At 38.3% G+C, this 18,429-nt stretch overlaps 1 protein-coding gene and 2 non-coding genes across 3 annotated transcripts in view; 1 reads left to right on the top strand and 2 right to left on the bottom strand.

The window, feature by feature from the left end:
• The window catches only part of LOC106084504 (uncharacterized), an 89,460-nt gene that overhangs the window by 19,853 nt on the left and 51,178 nt on the right, over window positions 1–18,429 (bottom strand). Inside the window, exons 9-10 of the mRNA XM_059365399.1 lie at window positions 16,771–17,210; window positions 2,921–3,052 (exon numbers count right to left, since the gene is read on the bottom strand). Of these exons, the coding sequence (XP_059221382.1) occupies window positions 2,921–3,052; window positions 16,771–17,210 (572 nt within the window). The remainder of the gene's footprint in view (window positions 1–2,920; window positions 3,053–16,770; window positions 17,211–18,429) is intronic.
• On the bottom strand, window positions 5,684–5,755 carry Trnah-gug (transfer RNA histidin (anticodon GUG)). The gene has a single exon. It is a non-coding gene; the product is annotated as a tRNA-His (tRNA).
• On the top strand, window positions 5,978–6,049 carry Trnah-gug (transfer RNA histidin (anticodon GUG)). Its single transcript has one exon. It is a non-coding gene; the product is annotated as a tRNA-His (tRNA).

The raw sequence follows: 18,429 nt of genomic DNA, 5'->3' as shown, positions 1-18,429 counted from the left end.
AGCGGACATGGACAAGTAATCAGAGACAATTAAAGAGCTTTTAATTCTATGTTTCAGTTTAAATGTAGATAATAACAGGTTTATGGTTAAAGAGTAAATATTAATTTGCTCTGTTTTTATAGATTCACGTGTAATGAAAGATTAAAAGTCAGACTAAAGGATATGACACCACGGCGTATGAACATCTGAGCTTGGAAAGTGTGCTTTCTAGCTATACAAAATCTTATACTGGTGAGTATTATATCTGGTTTAGTTTTGGGCTCGATGGTCAGCGTGTCGCAGAGGTTAGCAAGTCCGCCTAGACGCTTCGAATCCTAGCGAGAACATCCAATGTATTTTGCGGTGGTATGTGAGAACTCCGCGCGAAGTTTCCATGCTACTTCTCCCATCGGACGCCTACCCAGGTGGTGAATAGGGGAAAGCTCATCAGATATGATGGGTGCCGCAGAAAAAGATATGTGGGGCGAACCAAAAAGTTAGTATAACCGGGGGTGTCCCGCTTGCACGAATGAAGAACCAAGACAAAAGGTTTGACTGCGGATGAGCAATAGAATCGGTAGCGGATGAGCCAAAAGAAATGGGCAACTGCAGCGATCCCAGATCTCCAGAAGATTTGCCATCAAGAAAGCCTGGCCTAGAGGGTCGCTGGCTGACCCAGCACTAGGTTCCGATGCGAAGTCCCAATCCGCCATCCATCTAAAAATCAAGATTACAGAAACATCAAAAAGATATAATGGAACTGCCAATCCCCCCGATGACGATCTATGGATTCATTACACGGTTCATGTTTGGAACATGGAACGTTTGAACTCTCTCAGAATCATCCAGACTTTACCAAGCACAGAACGACATGTCAAACTACAACCTAGACATCCTTTGTTAATGCGAAGTAAAATACTTCGCGCTGACCAAACCCGATGAAAACTGAACAAATAATCAATTCTATTCCCAATTCGATGACACGCTCTCTACCAAAAGAAGACATAAAACGTGTTATAGGGAATTTCAATGCCAAGGTGGGCAATAACAATAATAATGACAATGGCGACAGTTTGGTTGATTTCTGGGCAAGAAACCGGCTTTTTATAGGAGGCACATAATTAATCAATAACAAGCGGCCATGCTAAGTTCGGCCGGGCCGAATCTTCCTCCATGGATCGCACTTGTCGAGTTCTTTGCGCGGTATCTCTTTTTAGGCAAACAAAAATAATGGATTAGAATTGTTATGCTATTGGAGCTATATCAAGTTATAGTCCGATTTGGAACATAAATGAATTGAATGTTGAGGACCATAGTAGAAGTCTTTGGGTAATACTTCAGTCCATTCGGATAAGAATTGAGTGGCTCAAGAAGCATAATCGGGAGATCAGTTTATTTGAGTGCTGCGTCAGGCTTCAGATCGATTCACACCATACTGTACGTATGTTGAAGGTCATAAGAGAAGCCTTGGTACAAAATTGCAGACAAATCGGATAAGAATTGAACCCTCTAGTAGAGGCTTAAGAAATCAAGATCCCAGATCGGTTTATATCGGAGCTATAGCAGGTTATGTACCGATTTGAACCATACTTAGCACATTTTTTGGGTGTCATAAAACACTTCATGCACAATTTCAGCCAAATCTATTGAGAATTGCGATCTCTAGTGGCTCAAGAAGTGAAGAACCAAGATCGGTTTATATGGCAGCTATATCAGGTAATGGACCGATTCGAACCATACTTTCGCAGTAGTTGGAAGTCATAGAAAAACACTTTATGAAAAATTTCAGTCAAATCGGATAAGAATTGCGCTCTCTAGTTCTTTAAGAAATCAAGATCCAAGATCGGGGTATATGGCAGCTATATGAAAACATGGATCGATATGGCCCATTTGCAATCTCAACCGACCTACAATGATAGAAGTATTTGTGCAAAATTTCAAGCGCTTAGCTTTACTTCTTTGTGCTTTCGACAGACGTACGGAAAGGCATGGCTAGATCGACTTAAAATGTCATGACGATCAAGAATAGATATACTTTATGGGTCTTAGACGAATATTTCGAGGTGTTACTAACGGAATGACGAAATTACACCGCCATCCTATGGTGGAGGGTATAAAAATATACACAAATATACTTGGGGTCACCATATGGGAACACCCCTAATCAAATCGACCATGTACTTATCAGCAAACTCTTTTAGGTTCCCTGATGGATGTAAAAACTATACGAAGAGCCGACATCGATAGTGACCACATGCTCTTAGTGGCCACTCTACGTCTACGTCTAGCCGTCGTGAAAAGGACTCAAACAAAAAGCACAAAGTTAAATCTCATTCACATAAAAAACTCCGAAGCCGTTCGCGAATACAAGACAGCAAGAGAAGCTACAAAATATCACCCAGATATGGGTCGACATAACAACAGCATGTACGGAGACGGCCACCTCTATCTTAGCCACTGCTAGACGATCCCAAAAAGCATGGATAAGCATCGAAACTTTAGAGCAAATAAAACACCGGAAACGTCTAAGCAACGCCCTGCTACGGGCAAAATCAAGTGTAAAAAAATCGCATCTAGGACTGACTATCGCGCCTCTGTTTCGCTGGTCAAACTCCTAGTTCGCAGAAATAAACCAATATAATTTAATATGCTGTCACAGAGCAAGCCGAAAATGCAGCTAATATTGGAAACATGTGTGGTGTTTGCGAGTCAATAAAACAAATGAAAGGCAACAATAAGAGTTGAGGAAGGATCGGAATTAACAACACCCTAACAATTAGAGCGATGGCGCCGATGTTTCTTCAGCTCCGAAGACCAGTGTAGTGTACTCATGCAATCATGCCATCCAACCAACCAACTATAAACAACAAAAGTGTAAAATTACAATAAGCAACAGCCAATATGACAGTTAAGCATAGGCAGCAATGTGACAATGCACAACCATGGCGGCCAGCGAACTCTTTTCAGTGTCACGGCCGCTAAACACTTTCGCTGACATTGCTACAATTCTTATACACTTTTCGGGAGAACGCAAAGGCATTGCCCTTATAAAGAAATAGACTTTATAAATGCACTAGATGCATATTTTGTACAAAGAATTTAGATGTAATAAATATTTGTATGTATTAGTAATAAGTGTATTGAAAAGATTGATTTTGGGGAACCATCGAATGACGCCGGCAGAGCGGATCTTCTAGTATAAATTCGACGGCATTTCTACAAAAAGATACATTCAATAAAGTAATGTCATCAGGCATATATCTGCCTGATCCAACAAGTCCCTAGTGAAGACTTCTTTTTATTTCCATAGCAGCAGCCGTGGACGTAAGCACCGACCCTCTTTATCCCCCCGTGCGCCGAAACCGACGCAGGAATATATCTACAATCCAACCCACCTGCGAAGAAATTAGGGCCGTTCTGGTCTCACTCAAAACGGTAAATCAGCGGGTGCTGACAACGTATCTGCCGAACTGTTGTGGTTTGGGGCACACTCCATTGCTCAAGGCATCACCCCAATAATTTGAGAGGCTTGGGATACAAACGCTGTTCCCTCGGAATGGAACAAGGGGATCATGGTCACAATCCCAAATTAGGGTGATCTCAGGCAGTGTTAAACTGGCAAAACGCAATAAATAAAGTGATGGCAAGACTTCTTCTGCAGCGTATTTCGCTTACACTTGACAGCATTTTGAGGAAGGAACAATATAAGCTTCAACAACGCATTGAAATTATTAAAATTCACTACATAAACGGTGAAAAACTTGTTGCATCTGGGGCTCAGAAAACCCAAGAGTTATTGTTGAGAAGCCTCTCCATCCACAACGTGTGACTATTTGGTTGCGGTTTATGGTAGGGCGGTGTAATAGGACCTTACTTATTCGAAAATGAGGTTGGATCAACAGTTACTATGGATGGATTGCGCTATAGAGAGACAATTAATGATTTTTGGACAATTGATCTGGACAATGTTTACTTTCCCCAAGACGGCGCTACGTGCCACACAAGCAACAATGAAATTGCTCTTTTACGGGAAAAGTGTCCGGGCCGGGGGCAATGTGAAAGATAAGGTGTTCGCTAACAGCCCAGTGTCGATTCAAGACCTCAAAGGTAGAATTCGTGAGGCTATCGAGGACATATGTATGTTAGGTTAGGTTTAAGTGGCAGTCTGCCATCAGACTCAGACGATTTCGTCCCTTGTGATACCACAGGAACAGAAGAAGGAAGATGCCTTCCGTTTACCATCCAGATTGCTAAAAAAGCCCAATAACTTGCAAATGTACATATCCGCTAAATCAGACAGGTTCTCAAAGAAATGAGAACCTAAAGTGGAACTCCTTCTAACTGCTAGTGTGAGACACACACAGTAGATGTTCTATAGTATCCTCTTCGTTGATGTCCTCACAGCTTTTGCTTCTGTCGTTGCTGGCAACCTTCAGTCAGCATGTTTTCCGGTTAGACAGTGACCTGTCATGACGGACACAATGACTGAGACATCTGTTCTAGCCAATGACAGCAAAGCAGTCGACCTCTTCAAGTCTAGATTAGGCCACATAGTTTTGGAATGCTCACAGCACCATCTTTGTGACCATCTATCATTCGTTGCCCTTCGGGCCAGGTCCTCAAAACTTAGATTACATGTTGCTGGAGGCATACCCACAGATTCCAGTATCCCTGGAATGTGTAAGGTAGTTCCCAGTCTCGCAAGCTCGTCTTCTTTACAATTTCCTGGGATATCTCTATGGCCCGGTACCTAGAACAGGCGAATTTTGAACTGTTCAGCTCTCTCGTTGAGAGATCTACGACAATCGAGGGCTGTTTTGTGTTCAGAAATACGTTCTCTAGAGATTTAATGGCCGCCTGGCTGTCTGAGAAGATATTTATGTCAATCGTCGTAGTGACATTATATCCATTCCACCACTTCCTTAATTGCAAGGATTTCCGCTTGATACACACTGCAGTGGCCGGGTAACCTATTCGATAAGACCAGTTCTAGATCTTTAGAGTACACCCCAAAGCCCACCTGATCGTTTAGTTTGGAACCATCTGTATAGAAGTCTATGTAACTTCTGTTACCAGGGATATAGTAGTTCCATTCGGTTCTATCAGGAATAGTGGTACAGTACTTCTTATCAAAAAAATAGGACATAGGCAGCCACTTTGCAATTTGGTTATGGAAACATTTTTTTAAAAATGATATGGCCATTTGGCTGATGTTATTATAAAATAAACACCCATTCAATTATCTCAAAAAATTTATTAGGGCTGGTCAATAAATTATATTTACGTTATTTTTTCCAAGAGGGAGTGAGTCGAGCTTATGACCATGAGCATGAATATCACCAGAAATAGAAGTATTTAATTGATTACTGAAAAGAAATTTCCAGACAATAAATGGATTTAAATCAAAGGCAAGACGCCTGCGGCATACGTTTCTGGCATAGTGCTATTATTAGTAAAGCAGTTTTGCTTTCTAACCTCCCGTCTGTCGGGCTTTTTTGTTCAATACCAAAATAATACATCTTATTGGAAAACCCTATACTTTGTTTGACATAGGTTTATAAGTTGCTTTCTTTTTAACTTCCAATGAATATTTTCAGTCATTTCTTAATTTTTTTCTATTAAGTGTAATATTAAATTACAAAAATTTACAAAAAAAAACATTTTTAATTTTCACCCGTGACAATGCTCCTTTAATTTGGAACATTGCCGTGACCAGGATTCGAACCTGGGTTACTACGGCCACAACGTAGGGTCCTAACCACTAGACGATCACGGCTATGTGAAATATAAATAAACACCCCCCCCAGAAATAACTTCTTTTTCCAAATTGCATGCAAAAGAAACGCAAAACAAAAAATCAGGTTTGAGATACAATAAACACAAACAATTTAAACTAGAGCGCATTCATTTCATCTCGAAAACAAATAACGCCTAGCTAAGCAGAAATCATTTTGCTTATTGCTTCAATTGAATTGGTGATATGTACAGATTTCACATAGCCGTGATCGTCTAGTGGTTAGGACCCTACGTTGTGGCCGTAGTAACCCAGGTTCGAATCCTGGTCACGGCAATGTTCCAAATTAAAGGAGCATTGTCACGGGTGAAAATTATAATTTTTTTTAGAATACTATTACAATTTTATTCCAAGTTTAAATGAAGATAAAAATATTGTAGGGTATAATAAAAGAAATTAAATTTAATTTTTTACTCGCATGTGGTGTATAGGACTTTGAAGTTTTTGAAATATGGGAATTTTTGAATAAATTAAAATTTTTTAAAACTTTGACAACTAAAAAGTAAAATTTTTTTAAATTTGTTATAAAATAATTCGATGAAATTTTTAAAAATTTCAGAATTTTAGTAATCTTTAAAATTTTTTGAATTGTTTTAAAATGTGAAAGTATTGAATTCTTCTTGTTTAATTTAGGAAAATTAAAAAAAAAATATATAATATAGCTGCCGTAAAAACCGATCTGGGATCTTGACTTCTTGAGCCTCTACAGGACGCAATTTCTATCTGATTTGGCTGAAATTATGCAAGATGTGTTTCGTTATGACTTCCACCAAATATGCTAAATATGGTAATAATCGGTCCATAACCTCATATATCTGCCATGTCAACAATCTTGAATCTAGAAGTCTCAATTTTGACCTTATTTGGCTAGAATTTGGCACAAAACTTTTGTTATGACTTATCCATGTCAAGTATGATCAGAATTGGCCTATAGAGTGATAAGCCGATGGCCGGATTTAATTTCTTCAACCCTAAATTTTCATTTGATTGGACTAAAATTTGGAACAAAAACTTGTGTTATGACTGCGCACATCTGTGCTCAGTATGATCCGAATCGGTCTATAAACTGATCTGCTAATACTAAATTGCCCATGAACATTAAGGAACAGGGGATAGGGGATAAACTGATATAGCTCCCATATAAACCCCCGATTTTACTTCTTGAGTTCGTAGAATCCTCAATTTCCCCATCATTTGGCTAAAATTTGGCAAAAAAATTTGTATTGTGACTTCCAATATACGTGCTAAATATGATCCAAATCTGTCTATAAACTGATATAGGCCCCATAAAAAGCCGATCCCCGAATTTGACTTCTTGAATCCCTAGATGCCTCAATCAATACCCGATTTGATTGATAATGAACAAATAATTCATATACAACATGACTTACTAAGGCTAAATTTTTAGCGGAATCAATGGCGGTGGGTACGTTTTTACTTGATTTTCATAGTCATTGTTATTTTACATCCTTTTATTTTTGCAAATTTTGGATGGTAAATTTTATGAATTAAATTATTTGATTGCTATGAAAGAAAGAAGTCGCAATGATCCGATGCCTGATACTTTTGAATAAGGTAAATGCTCTCTCTCCGTTATCATTTGGATAGGGCGTAATGACTTATTATTTTATGGACTGTGTGTATTCTATTGAATGTTTTGTATTATATTGTATTTCAATGTCAAACACACCCAAATTGACCGATTTTAACTTGTTTTTTATTTTTTAATTTGTGCACAATTAACATGCACTTTTGTTAAAAAATAGAAAATCATTAACAAATGTTTTGAGTAACAATAACATATATAACTGGTTTAATTAAGCAATTTTAGAGATGAAACAAATCTAAAAACTTAATGACATTTTTATGAAAACGCGAAAATGATTCACGCAAGAATAATACAATATTTATTTCTAGCCAACACGAGTATGTGGATAGAAATATATCTCCTCTGCCTACGTATTTTGAATACTAATTCTTGAAACAGTTGTTAGTTTTAGGCGCCTTAATTATGTACACACAAAAAAATAATTCGTTTCGGATTAAATAAAATCGAAACTTTAAAAATTTTCAATTTCCGAGTTTACTATCCGCTTATCACTTTTTATCCATCACTGGTCCATACTTTTAAATACTTACCCTCACCCTCTCTCTAGTTGGAGAGGCACAGGAGAATAACATGTAAAAACACGTTAAGTTCGTCCGGGCCGAATCTTGGGTACCAACCACCATGCATTCCGCTAAAAATTTACCCTCTTTAACTGAGTTTGTATTTGAATTATTTTGTAGCAATCAAATCGGGAATTTATTGAGGCTTCAATGGTCTCAAGAAGTCATATAGGGATATCGGTACTTAGGAGGGCCCATATCACCATTTTGACCAATTCGGATAAAACTTGGCACTGATGTTGCAAGTAATAAGATAGGGTTTCGGGCCAAATTTCCTCCGAATCAGATGGAAATTTAGGCTTCTAAGGGCCGAAGAAAAAAAATCCGGGGGTCGGGTTATATTAGAGCTCTATCTGTTTATAGATTGATTCGGATCATACTTGGCATGGGTGTTTGAAAGTCATAATTCAAGTCTTTGTTCCAAATTTCAGCCAAATTTGATGAAAATTGAGGCTTTTAAGGGTTCAAGAAGTCAAATCCGGGAATCGGTTTATATGGGGGCTATATCTGTTTATAGACCGATTCGAATCCTACTTGGCATGGATGTCAGAAGCCATAACACAAGTCTTTGTTCCAAATTTCAGCCAAATATGATGAAAATTGAGGCTTCTCAGGGCCCACGAAGTAAAATCCGGCGATCGGTTTATATGGGTTATATCTGTTTATAGACCTATTCGTGCAAAATTTCAGTTAAATCGGACGAGAATTGCGCCCTCTGGAAGCTCAAGAAGCCAAGACCCAAGATCGATTTATACGGCAGCTATATCAAAACATGAACCGATTTGGCCCATTTACAATCCCAACGAATATTTCCATTCCATCCTATGGTGGAGGGTATAAAAATCGAAGCAATCAGCAAAAAATAGAATTTTTAACACCTTTCACATTTGTAAGGCCAATGACACCAAACTTAAATATCGCAGAGGATAGTTAGAGGTTAAACAGTGCCGGAGATATCACCCCGCCTTGGGGAACTCCTTGTTGCACTCTACGGTGCTTCGACTTTTTATTCCTAAATTCCAATAACAGGCGACCACACTGATAATTCGCGACCCAGCTTTTCGGGTCTGGCTGGAGGGACATGTTGGCGATGTCCTCAATTAGCCTTCGATAGGTCCAGTGCCACGAGGACCGGCCATGTAATAGCCTGAAGAAATTGACCTCCCCCGGCAAACCAGAGTAGTAGTGCCAATGTGCAAGATGTATGTCCCGATTGCTCAGCCATACCCACTCGACTCAGAGCCAGATTCCTGTGGACGCACCCCATCTTAGTCGCAGAGTTCCTGGATCTTCACACTCAACAGAATCAAGTTGACGAAAGTTAGAACACAACAAACTGCTAAAACAACAACAAAAACCTGGCCTGAGCTGATTGAAGCCGCGGAAAATGTGTGCGGTGTTGACATGCAAAGTAGTTGTTGTGCTATGCAGTCTTCGAAATCCATGCTGATGCCTGGCGAATAGAAATTCTCTAACTAGACTCAAGAGGAGTAGTGCCTTAAGCGTCTTGGTTACTGGTGAGAGAAGGGAGATCGGTCTGTACGACTCCCCCAAACTCGGGTCATTTCCGGACTTCAGTAGCGGGATCACTCTGCCCATCTTCCAGACATCGGGAACTATAAGAGTGTTCAAAGAGAGGTTGGGGATAGTAGTAAGGTACTCAAATCCAGGTAGATCCAGATTCTTCAGCGTAGCTATTCCCTCGGGGCCCAACTCCTTGGATAATTTGGCGCCACGGATGACACTCGTAACTTCGCCCACGGTAAATTGTGATGGCTGTCTCTTCGGATCAGTCACTGTTACGTCGCCAAAAGTGACTGAGGTCCTGTCGTTCCGTCTACCGGGGTTCGAGAATGACCTAACAGTAGACCACAGCTTGCCTAAACTGGTATCTAAGTTTCATTAATCCAAGTGTTTCAGCCACAAATTCCGCTTATGTTCGTTGACTACACTGTTTATTTCCAGCTTCTGATTCTGGGGTTAGTGGGGTCATTTGATTTTTTTATACCCTACGCCACCACTGTGGTACAGGGTATTTTAGATTTGTGCATTTGTTTGCAACGCTAAGAAGGAGAAGAGCTACCCATTCATAAGTATACCGATCGACTCACCTTCTCTTTATGATTCGGCTTAGCCATGTTCGTCTGTCTGTCCCACCACCATAGGATGGAGGTATACTAATCTAGTCATTCCGTTTGTAACACCTCGAAATATTGATTGGTACTGGGTATAATTATTGGTACGGTAAACGAATAATCATTTGCGGCTATCGAAACCCTTTTACCATTAAAGAGTTTTTGGTTTTATAACGAAAGTAAGGTACTTTTAACGTTGACGAAGTTACAAAGGAATTACAATAAACAAAATTAGTTACATTCAATAATACTACGTTTATGGCTACCGTTTGATATGTTGAAGCGAAACGTTACGTAATGCAAATGCAAATTTTGCCCATGAACATTCCACTAAGGAACAGGAGCAAACTTCTCATTTATCAATGAGTGCAGCCCGATTTTAGTTTTATGCTCAATCATAAGTGACCTCCTTTTTATAGCCGAGTCCGAAAGGTGTGCCGCAGTGCGACACCTCTTTTGGAGAGAAATTTTACATGACATAGTACCTCACAAATGTTGCCAGCATTAGGAGGGGAAAACCACCGCTGAAGTTTTTTTCTGATGGTCTCGCCGGGATTTTAACCCTGGCGTTCCGAGTCAAAGGCGGAAATGCTAACCTCTGCGAAACGTTACGTAGTTACAATAAAATAAAAACTTCGTAGTTGAAGTAATTTGTTTCTCGTAAAAATGTCTGAAACGTTTTATTTTTTTGCGTGTATGTATATAAGAGTGTCCCAAAAAACAAAAAAGTGTTTTGTTTTAACGCATAACTTCCATATTTTACTTTTTGATCCAGAAAAGCAAAATACGAAATATTATGACTATGGGTTGACGATAACACGTGCCGCCACGACACCTAAATTTGGATACCAGTATTGTGCTTTTTAAGGAGTCCAGTACACATTTATATGAAATTTATTATAAACACATGAACTGTAGCTTGCACCACTACTGTGTCTTGAATGTATAGTTTGACTCAGAAATTCCTCCTGATACGGCTTCGCCATGTCCGTCTGTGCGCATACTCTTTCTGTGATGAAGTCCGTCAGTCGGTTTTTGAAATTAGATAGAGATTGCATTTCTTAGCCAGCCAGTGATTAGGAAATTTTCCAGATATCACTTTTTTGGCCCAAAGACAAATTCTATGCATTTTGGTAAATTGGTTCAAATCTAGATATAGCTCCCATATATGTATATACATCTCCCGATTTACACTTATAAGGGCGCAATCACTACAATTTTCAACCGATTTGCACAAAATTTGGTATGTAATGTTGTATTACTCAACTGGAAGCCATTGCTGAATTTTATCAAAATCGGTTCAGATTTGGATATAGCTGTCATTACAGTTTTCAATCAACAATCACTACAGCCCAATTGTTGAACTTTTGTTTTTATCTTTATATTTGAAGCGATTTTGACGAAATCACCATAGGTTTTCATTCCATTCCATGCAAAATCGAACATTTTAATAATTACGTCCTTGTAAGTGTAAACCGGGGGATTTTTATCTCTAGGAGCTATATTTAAAGCTGGACCAAAATGCATAGCGCTAGTCTTCTACATACGAACTATCACCATGGAGGAATTCTGAGTCAAAATAGGCTCACATGAAAATTTGGATTTTTGCCACCTGGTTCCTCTATTCGCGCCATAGTGCATCGTGGTGGAAATTGTTATCGTTAACCGTACGCCATATTTCGTATTTTGTTAATCGGTATCAAAAATGAACTCTAGTTGCAAAAAAAAATTTCCCCTACACCATGGGACGGTCTAATGTACATACAATTCATTACATTCAATTCAAGTAGTAAACCTTCCGAAAAGCAATCGACACAGTTTTAAGTGTTTATGATACTAAAATCATTAGGGCAATTGTTTAGAGCAATAAAGCCTCCAGTGGACAATTTGTCTCGGTAAGACAAAAACTAAGCTCGAACTCGTATAAATACTCAACAAATAAATTGAGTCACTCACGCTTGAGTGAGTGAAAGAGTGCTGAATGCTGAGATCTCCCCAAAATACTATGCAGCTGGAAGTAGACTTGTTCTTTAGTGGTGACTAACATGGTGAATTTCTCTGGAATATTGAGACGCATAACAATTGAACAAACGATGCGTATTTTAGTAGAGCGGATCAGTTACATTATTCTAAAGCTCTATGTTATGAGTGGCTGGCTGGTTGACTTATTATCTCATCATTGTTTTTAAACTAAACGGAAGGCAGAACAAAGAATGGCCATTGCAGCTAATATAAGAAAAAGAAGATAAAGAAAAGTGGGATATAAATATTGCGATCTTTATATGGATGTGGGAACTTAAAATGGAATTTGAATACGATATGAATATGAGAGAAGCCGTTGTGCCAAATCGGATGAGAATTGCGCCCTCTAGAGGCTCAAGAAGTCAAGATCCCAGATCGGTTTATATGGCAGCTATATCAGGTTATGTACCGATTTGCGCCGTACTGAGCTCAGTTATTCGAAGTCATAACAAAACACCTCATGCAAAATTTCAGCCAAATCGGATGAGAATTGCGCCTTCTAGAGGCTCAAGAAGTCAAGACCCAAGATCGGTTTATATGGCAGCTATATGAAAACATGAACCGATTTGAACCATATTTGACTGTTGGAAGTGATTTCCCAACCAACCTATACTAATAAAGGATATTTGTGCAAAATTGCAAGTGGCTAGCTTTACTCCTTTGAAAGTTATCGTGCTTTCGACAGATAGGCGGACGGACATGGCTAGATCGACATAAAATATCATGACGATCAAGAATATATATAACTTTATGGGGTCTCAGACGAATATTTCGAGGAGTTACAAACAGAATGACGAAATAAGTATACACACATCCTATGGTGGAGGGTATAAGAATTATGCAGAAATGGAAATTTTTATAACAAATTTGCCCGTTGGCAACTCAGCTGAAGTTGGGTTGCCATTCATAATCGACCCATTAGATTTTGCACTTTCAATAGGCTACATAAAACATTTGGAGTGTTTTATAGTATGTAATGGATTGTGCAAAGTTGTACTGGGCAGTTATCGATATGATACGATAACAGCTAAATTCTGATTTGGCTTGTATTTTATCAAAACAAAACACACCATAAGTCGCTACTGCTCCACCTTTCGGAGGTAGAGCTGGCAAACTATCGACAATCGCAACATTCGACATTTTTGATATTTCTTATAATAAATATCAATATTATCGCTACTATCGTTAATTTCCCATCAAACGAAAATGAGAAGTAAAAATCAGGAAATCGAATTATATAGAAGAAACTATATCAATCCACAGACCGAATAAAACCAAATTCAATAAAGTCAATTAGAAGATATTGTATTGGGTTGCCCAAAAAGTAATTGCGGATTTTTTAAAAGAAAGTAAATGCATTTTTAATAAAACTTAGAATGAACTTTAATCAAATATACTATTTTACATTTTTTTCTAAAGAAGCTAAAAGTAACAGCTGATAACTGACAGGAGAAAGAATGCAATTACAGAGTCACAAGCTGTGAAAAAATTTGTCAACGCCGACTATATGAAATATCCGCAATTACTATTTGGGCAACCCAATACAAAATTTGAGCCCAATTGGATGAAAATTGCGACCTCTATAGTCGCAATGATTCTTGAAGGATACATTCAGTGTTGGATCGCTTACTATTCCGACCACTGAAGGATGGGGGCAATTCATTTTGTTATTCCGTTTGCAACACATCGAAATATTCATCTCCGACCCTATAAAGTATATACATTCATGTCCGTCCGTTGAATGTCTGTTGAAATCACGCTACAGTCTTTAAAAATAGAGATATTGAGCTGAAAATTTGCACAGATTCTTTTTTTGTCCATATGCAGGTTAAGTTCGAAGATGGGCTATATCGGACTATATCTTGATATAGCACCCATATAGACCGATCCGCCGATTTAGGGTCTTAGGCCCATTAAAGCCACATTTATTATCCGATTTTGCTGAAATTTGGGACAGAGAGTTGTGTTAGGCCCTTCGACATCCTTCTTCAATTTGGCCAAGATCGGTACAGATTTGGATATAGCTGCCATATAGACCGATCTCTCGATTTAAAACCTTAGGCCCATAAAAGTCAGACTTATTTTCCGATTTCACCGAAATTTGGGACAGTGAGTTGAGTTAGGCCCCTTCGACTGCCCTTTTCAATTTGACCCAGATTGGTCCGGATTTGGATATAGCTGCCATATAGACCGATCTCTCGATATAAAGTTTTGGGCCCATAAAAGGCACATTTATTGCCCGATTTCGCCGAAATTTGGAACAGTGAGTTGTGTTAGGCTCTTCGACATTTATCTGCAATTTGGTCCAGATCGGTTTAGATTTGGATATAGCTCCCATATAGACCGCTCTCTAGATTTAAGATTTTGGATCCATAAAAAGCACATTTATTATCCGATTTCGTTGAAATTTGCCACAGTGACTTATGGAGGCCACCGTAGCGCAGAGGTTAGCATGTCCGCCTATGAAACTGAACGTCGGATTCGAATCCTGGCGAGACCATCAGCACTCATTGGTATGTGAGAAGTTTGCCCCTGTTCCTTAGTGGAATGTTAATGGACAAAATTTGCATTTGACTTATGTTAGGCTTTTCGACATTCGTGTTGTATATGGCTCAGATCGGTCTATATTTGGATATGGGCACCAAAAAGACCAATTTTTTTGTTCTACAAAATTGAACAATGGCTTGTACTTATTATACCTCTCTATATCCGGGTCGCATTTGATCCACACCGGACCATATTTCGATAAAGCTGCTATGGGGGCATAAATTATGCATTTTTCACCGGATTATGACTAAAGGTGGTTTCAGATATACCCAAGGTGGTGGGTATACAAAGTTCGGCCCGGCCGAACTTAACGCCTTTTTACGTGTTTGTTAAATTTTGCATAAAATTTAACTTTGCCGATAGTATCGATAAAAAAATATCAATCGATATTTAGACAAAAAATAAAATATCGATAGTGCCTTCGATATTTTGCCAGCTCTATTCGGAGGGCATCAATTTGACCAACTTTGTATTCAGCAGTTTCCAGGGTACTGGTCTGATTTTTCCATCAGCTTGCCATATATTTAATTCTGAGTTCGGCTAATGGTTTCAACGTCTGTATCAGCCTACTAGAATAAAGTCACTTCACATTTCTTTTAAATTATTTTATTTGCAAAATGTACAATTCAAAAAAAACCTATATAAAACAATTTATAGTCTATAATTACAAGAAAATAATTATCACGATTTAGACTTAAAACTAAAGACGTAGTAAAAAATTGTCTCATTTTTTACATGTCAACAAGCAAAAACCCCCATTATGAATAAATTACATACTCACTCACAGGTTTAAAAAAATATTCAAATTAAAGCAATTAAATAAAACATAACTTTGGCATAATTACTAATTACTAAAGAATAATACAGAAATTCCATAAAAGTTTCACATCGAATATGAAAGGTGTTTAGGATTATGAAAGCGTAAACTAGAAATCAAGGTATGGAATGTTTTGTTGATAATATTTTACAAATCCTCAATTTGTAATGTGGCTTTTCTTTAGCTTGTTACATCAAAATCAGCTGATTTCATATGCTGTGTTTTATTTTAGTCCTATCCAGTGCAAGTAAGATATTCTGGATAAAATATCAGCGCAAAGTTGTACTGGTTAGTTGTCGATAACATGCAATAACAGATAATAAGAAACGATTTATCGTGGTTTCGACTATATAGTACTAATGGGGACTTTACATGGCACATCATGTTGCGTGGCCATTGTGATAGTATTGGTGAAAATAAGGGTGTATGCGTTACACATAACCATCAGTCATAGTTGAAAAATCAAAATCATTTGATGTTTTCGATGATTGGCGTCTATCGATTACGGTTTACACAGAAATGTGTAATCATTAATCGACAGATATTAAAAATACTTTCTGTCCAAAGAGAAGAAAAGTATGGAAAATTAAACAAAATCGATGTGCCATTTTTGGCAAAAGCTTCAATCAACACATACATACGAAGAGTATGATCATGATGTGTCGTATAAACGGACTATAAAATAAAACATGGCAACAATGGCAAAACAGATGTTCGAATGTACCAAGCGAACTAAAGTCGCTCGTCCGCTCGTGACACCAAATTTTGTGGATTTTGGTATAAATGTTCGCTTTAGTCATATGATTTTATAATGGATTCAATAGTAGGCTATCAGTTTATAATACAAACATATAAATATTATCTATTTACATATACTTTCATTTGTTTTATACTAAATAAAATACCTATTGTGTATATGATTTGATTCAAAGATGGCCAATTTCGTTTTTAGTATGCAATTTGCTTTAGTTGAAAGCACCGAGGTCTTTTTTTCAGCTTCAATTGGGTTAAGCCCCCAATCAGTATCAAATCATTGCAATTATCCTATCGTTATTCCCCCCCAAACTCGTTTCTATCTAAACAATCTCAATCTAAAGGACATTATATAAAAAGCTAATATGCGTAAACCTAAAAATACCGAAACTAAAAATATTATGGCCACCTCATAGTTGGCTTCCAACATGTCGACATCTTTCAAAAATACTTGTGGCCTTGAATAGTGGCAATATAATGCATGGCACTCCAAGCGGGGACGGTCAAAGCCAAACAAAGCCATCACCGAACCTTCGAAGCTGTACTTAAGGAACGAAGTTTGAAAAAGCCATTTCAAAAAATCTGGAGCATGCTTTTCCTGAACGAAAAATCCAGAAAATGTTAAGAACGGGCATATGAAGAAAGGACCCAAAATGGCTGCCAGCTGCAAAATTGAAAAGAAAAATGTATGATAAAAATGTATAAATTAAAAAAGCTTGAAACTGATGCCACTCTACCTTTATACTCAGTGAGGCACCCACTGCCAAGCCTATACTTTGTCCCACCAACGCTGTTAGAAAGATGATAACACAAAATAGCACCACTCGAAAGACATCTCCCGGTTGATCGGTTAAAATATAGGTTATCACTATATAAACAGTTGTGCACACCAGTTGTATTGGAATGTCGGCTAGTGTTATGGCAACATAATAGGCCCGCAAGGAATACCATCGATTGAAATGTTCACGTGAGACTATGGGAAATTCTAAGGGAACTAGAAAAAAGTTTAAAAAGAAAAGAATTTATGTATAAATAATAATCATTACAGTTTAGGCAAAGAACATTTAAAAGATCTATCTTTTTAACCTAACCTAACCTACTAGTTCCTCGCGCATGCTTTTGTAATAGAATATTTAATGGAATATTTATGGGCAAATTGCCACTGAGTTATAATTGGCTTCATTAAACGCCATCGAAGGTGAAGTGCCAAGACGACCTTGCCTTGATCTGGCTAAGACATCAGCTAATAAGTTCGGAGATAAGTGCACACAGTTTTCGCACGTGGTTGTGTATCTTCCCAAGACTCGGAAAGAGACTCTTCAGTATCCTCAAGTGTCATGATTACTGGCGAGAAAAGGGAAATCGATTTGGATAATGTTCTCAAGAGCATGCCATGAGGACTGTCTACGACACGGCTTGAAATGGTTGAGACCTCCGCCTATGTAAACGGTTATGGTGTGATATGTAGTCCTCGGGCTTATTTGAAAATCTTTGCTGATGCTCAGCACTAGAAAATACTTTAACAAGGCTTGGGAGAGGTAGTGTCTTAGCTACGGGCTAGAGCAGAATGATGCGTCTAAAAAATTCTCGACGAGGACATATTGGCCCCGCGGATAATATTTGTTACTTGATCCCTAACTACTTCATATTTGCCCAGTCATTTAAGAGATGTTTAATAAATTGAGTGCAGGACAACCTGACGTTTCTTTTAGGATTTGTCATTGCTCCTTCTCCAAAAGTGAGTGAGGTCAGCTCTTTCGCCAGGATTCTAGAGCAGTGGTGGGCAAATACACACATGCTTTTGCACATTGCAGGGTACAAGCACAATAACATAAGCCCTTGGGGATGAAAATAGTGTGCACATTGATAGATTGATGTTAGACCATAGTTTATCAATACCAGCGCAAAAGTTACAATTGCTCTAACCAAATTTATTTCTAGATTGAGTTTTCTGATCTAGAATCTTTATGTTTGGAATGGGGAATCCCTTCAAGCTCGTCGTAGAGTTCCGCTTGGACCTCACCTTGGGTGTTCGACCAGCTAATATAAAGCGAACGGAGTCTTCATTCTAAGGAAAGTGGTAGTTCTCTGAAGCGGTGTCTGGTGTATTCCCTGTAACCATATCAATCGGCTATCTTTTTATTGATTTATGTCTAACGTTCAGAGGCCATGAAGGCGGCTGCTTGGTCAATTGAATAGAGAGGTAATCTGCT

This window comes from Stomoxys calcitrans, chromosome 3, assembly GCF_963082655.1.
Source record: "Stomoxys calcitrans chromosome 3, idStoCalc2.1, whole genome shotgun sequence".
NCBI lineage: Eukaryota > Metazoa > Arthropoda > Insecta > Diptera > Muscidae > Stomoxys > Stomoxys calcitrans.
This window is presented reverse-complemented; position numbering and strand designations above follow the sequence as displayed.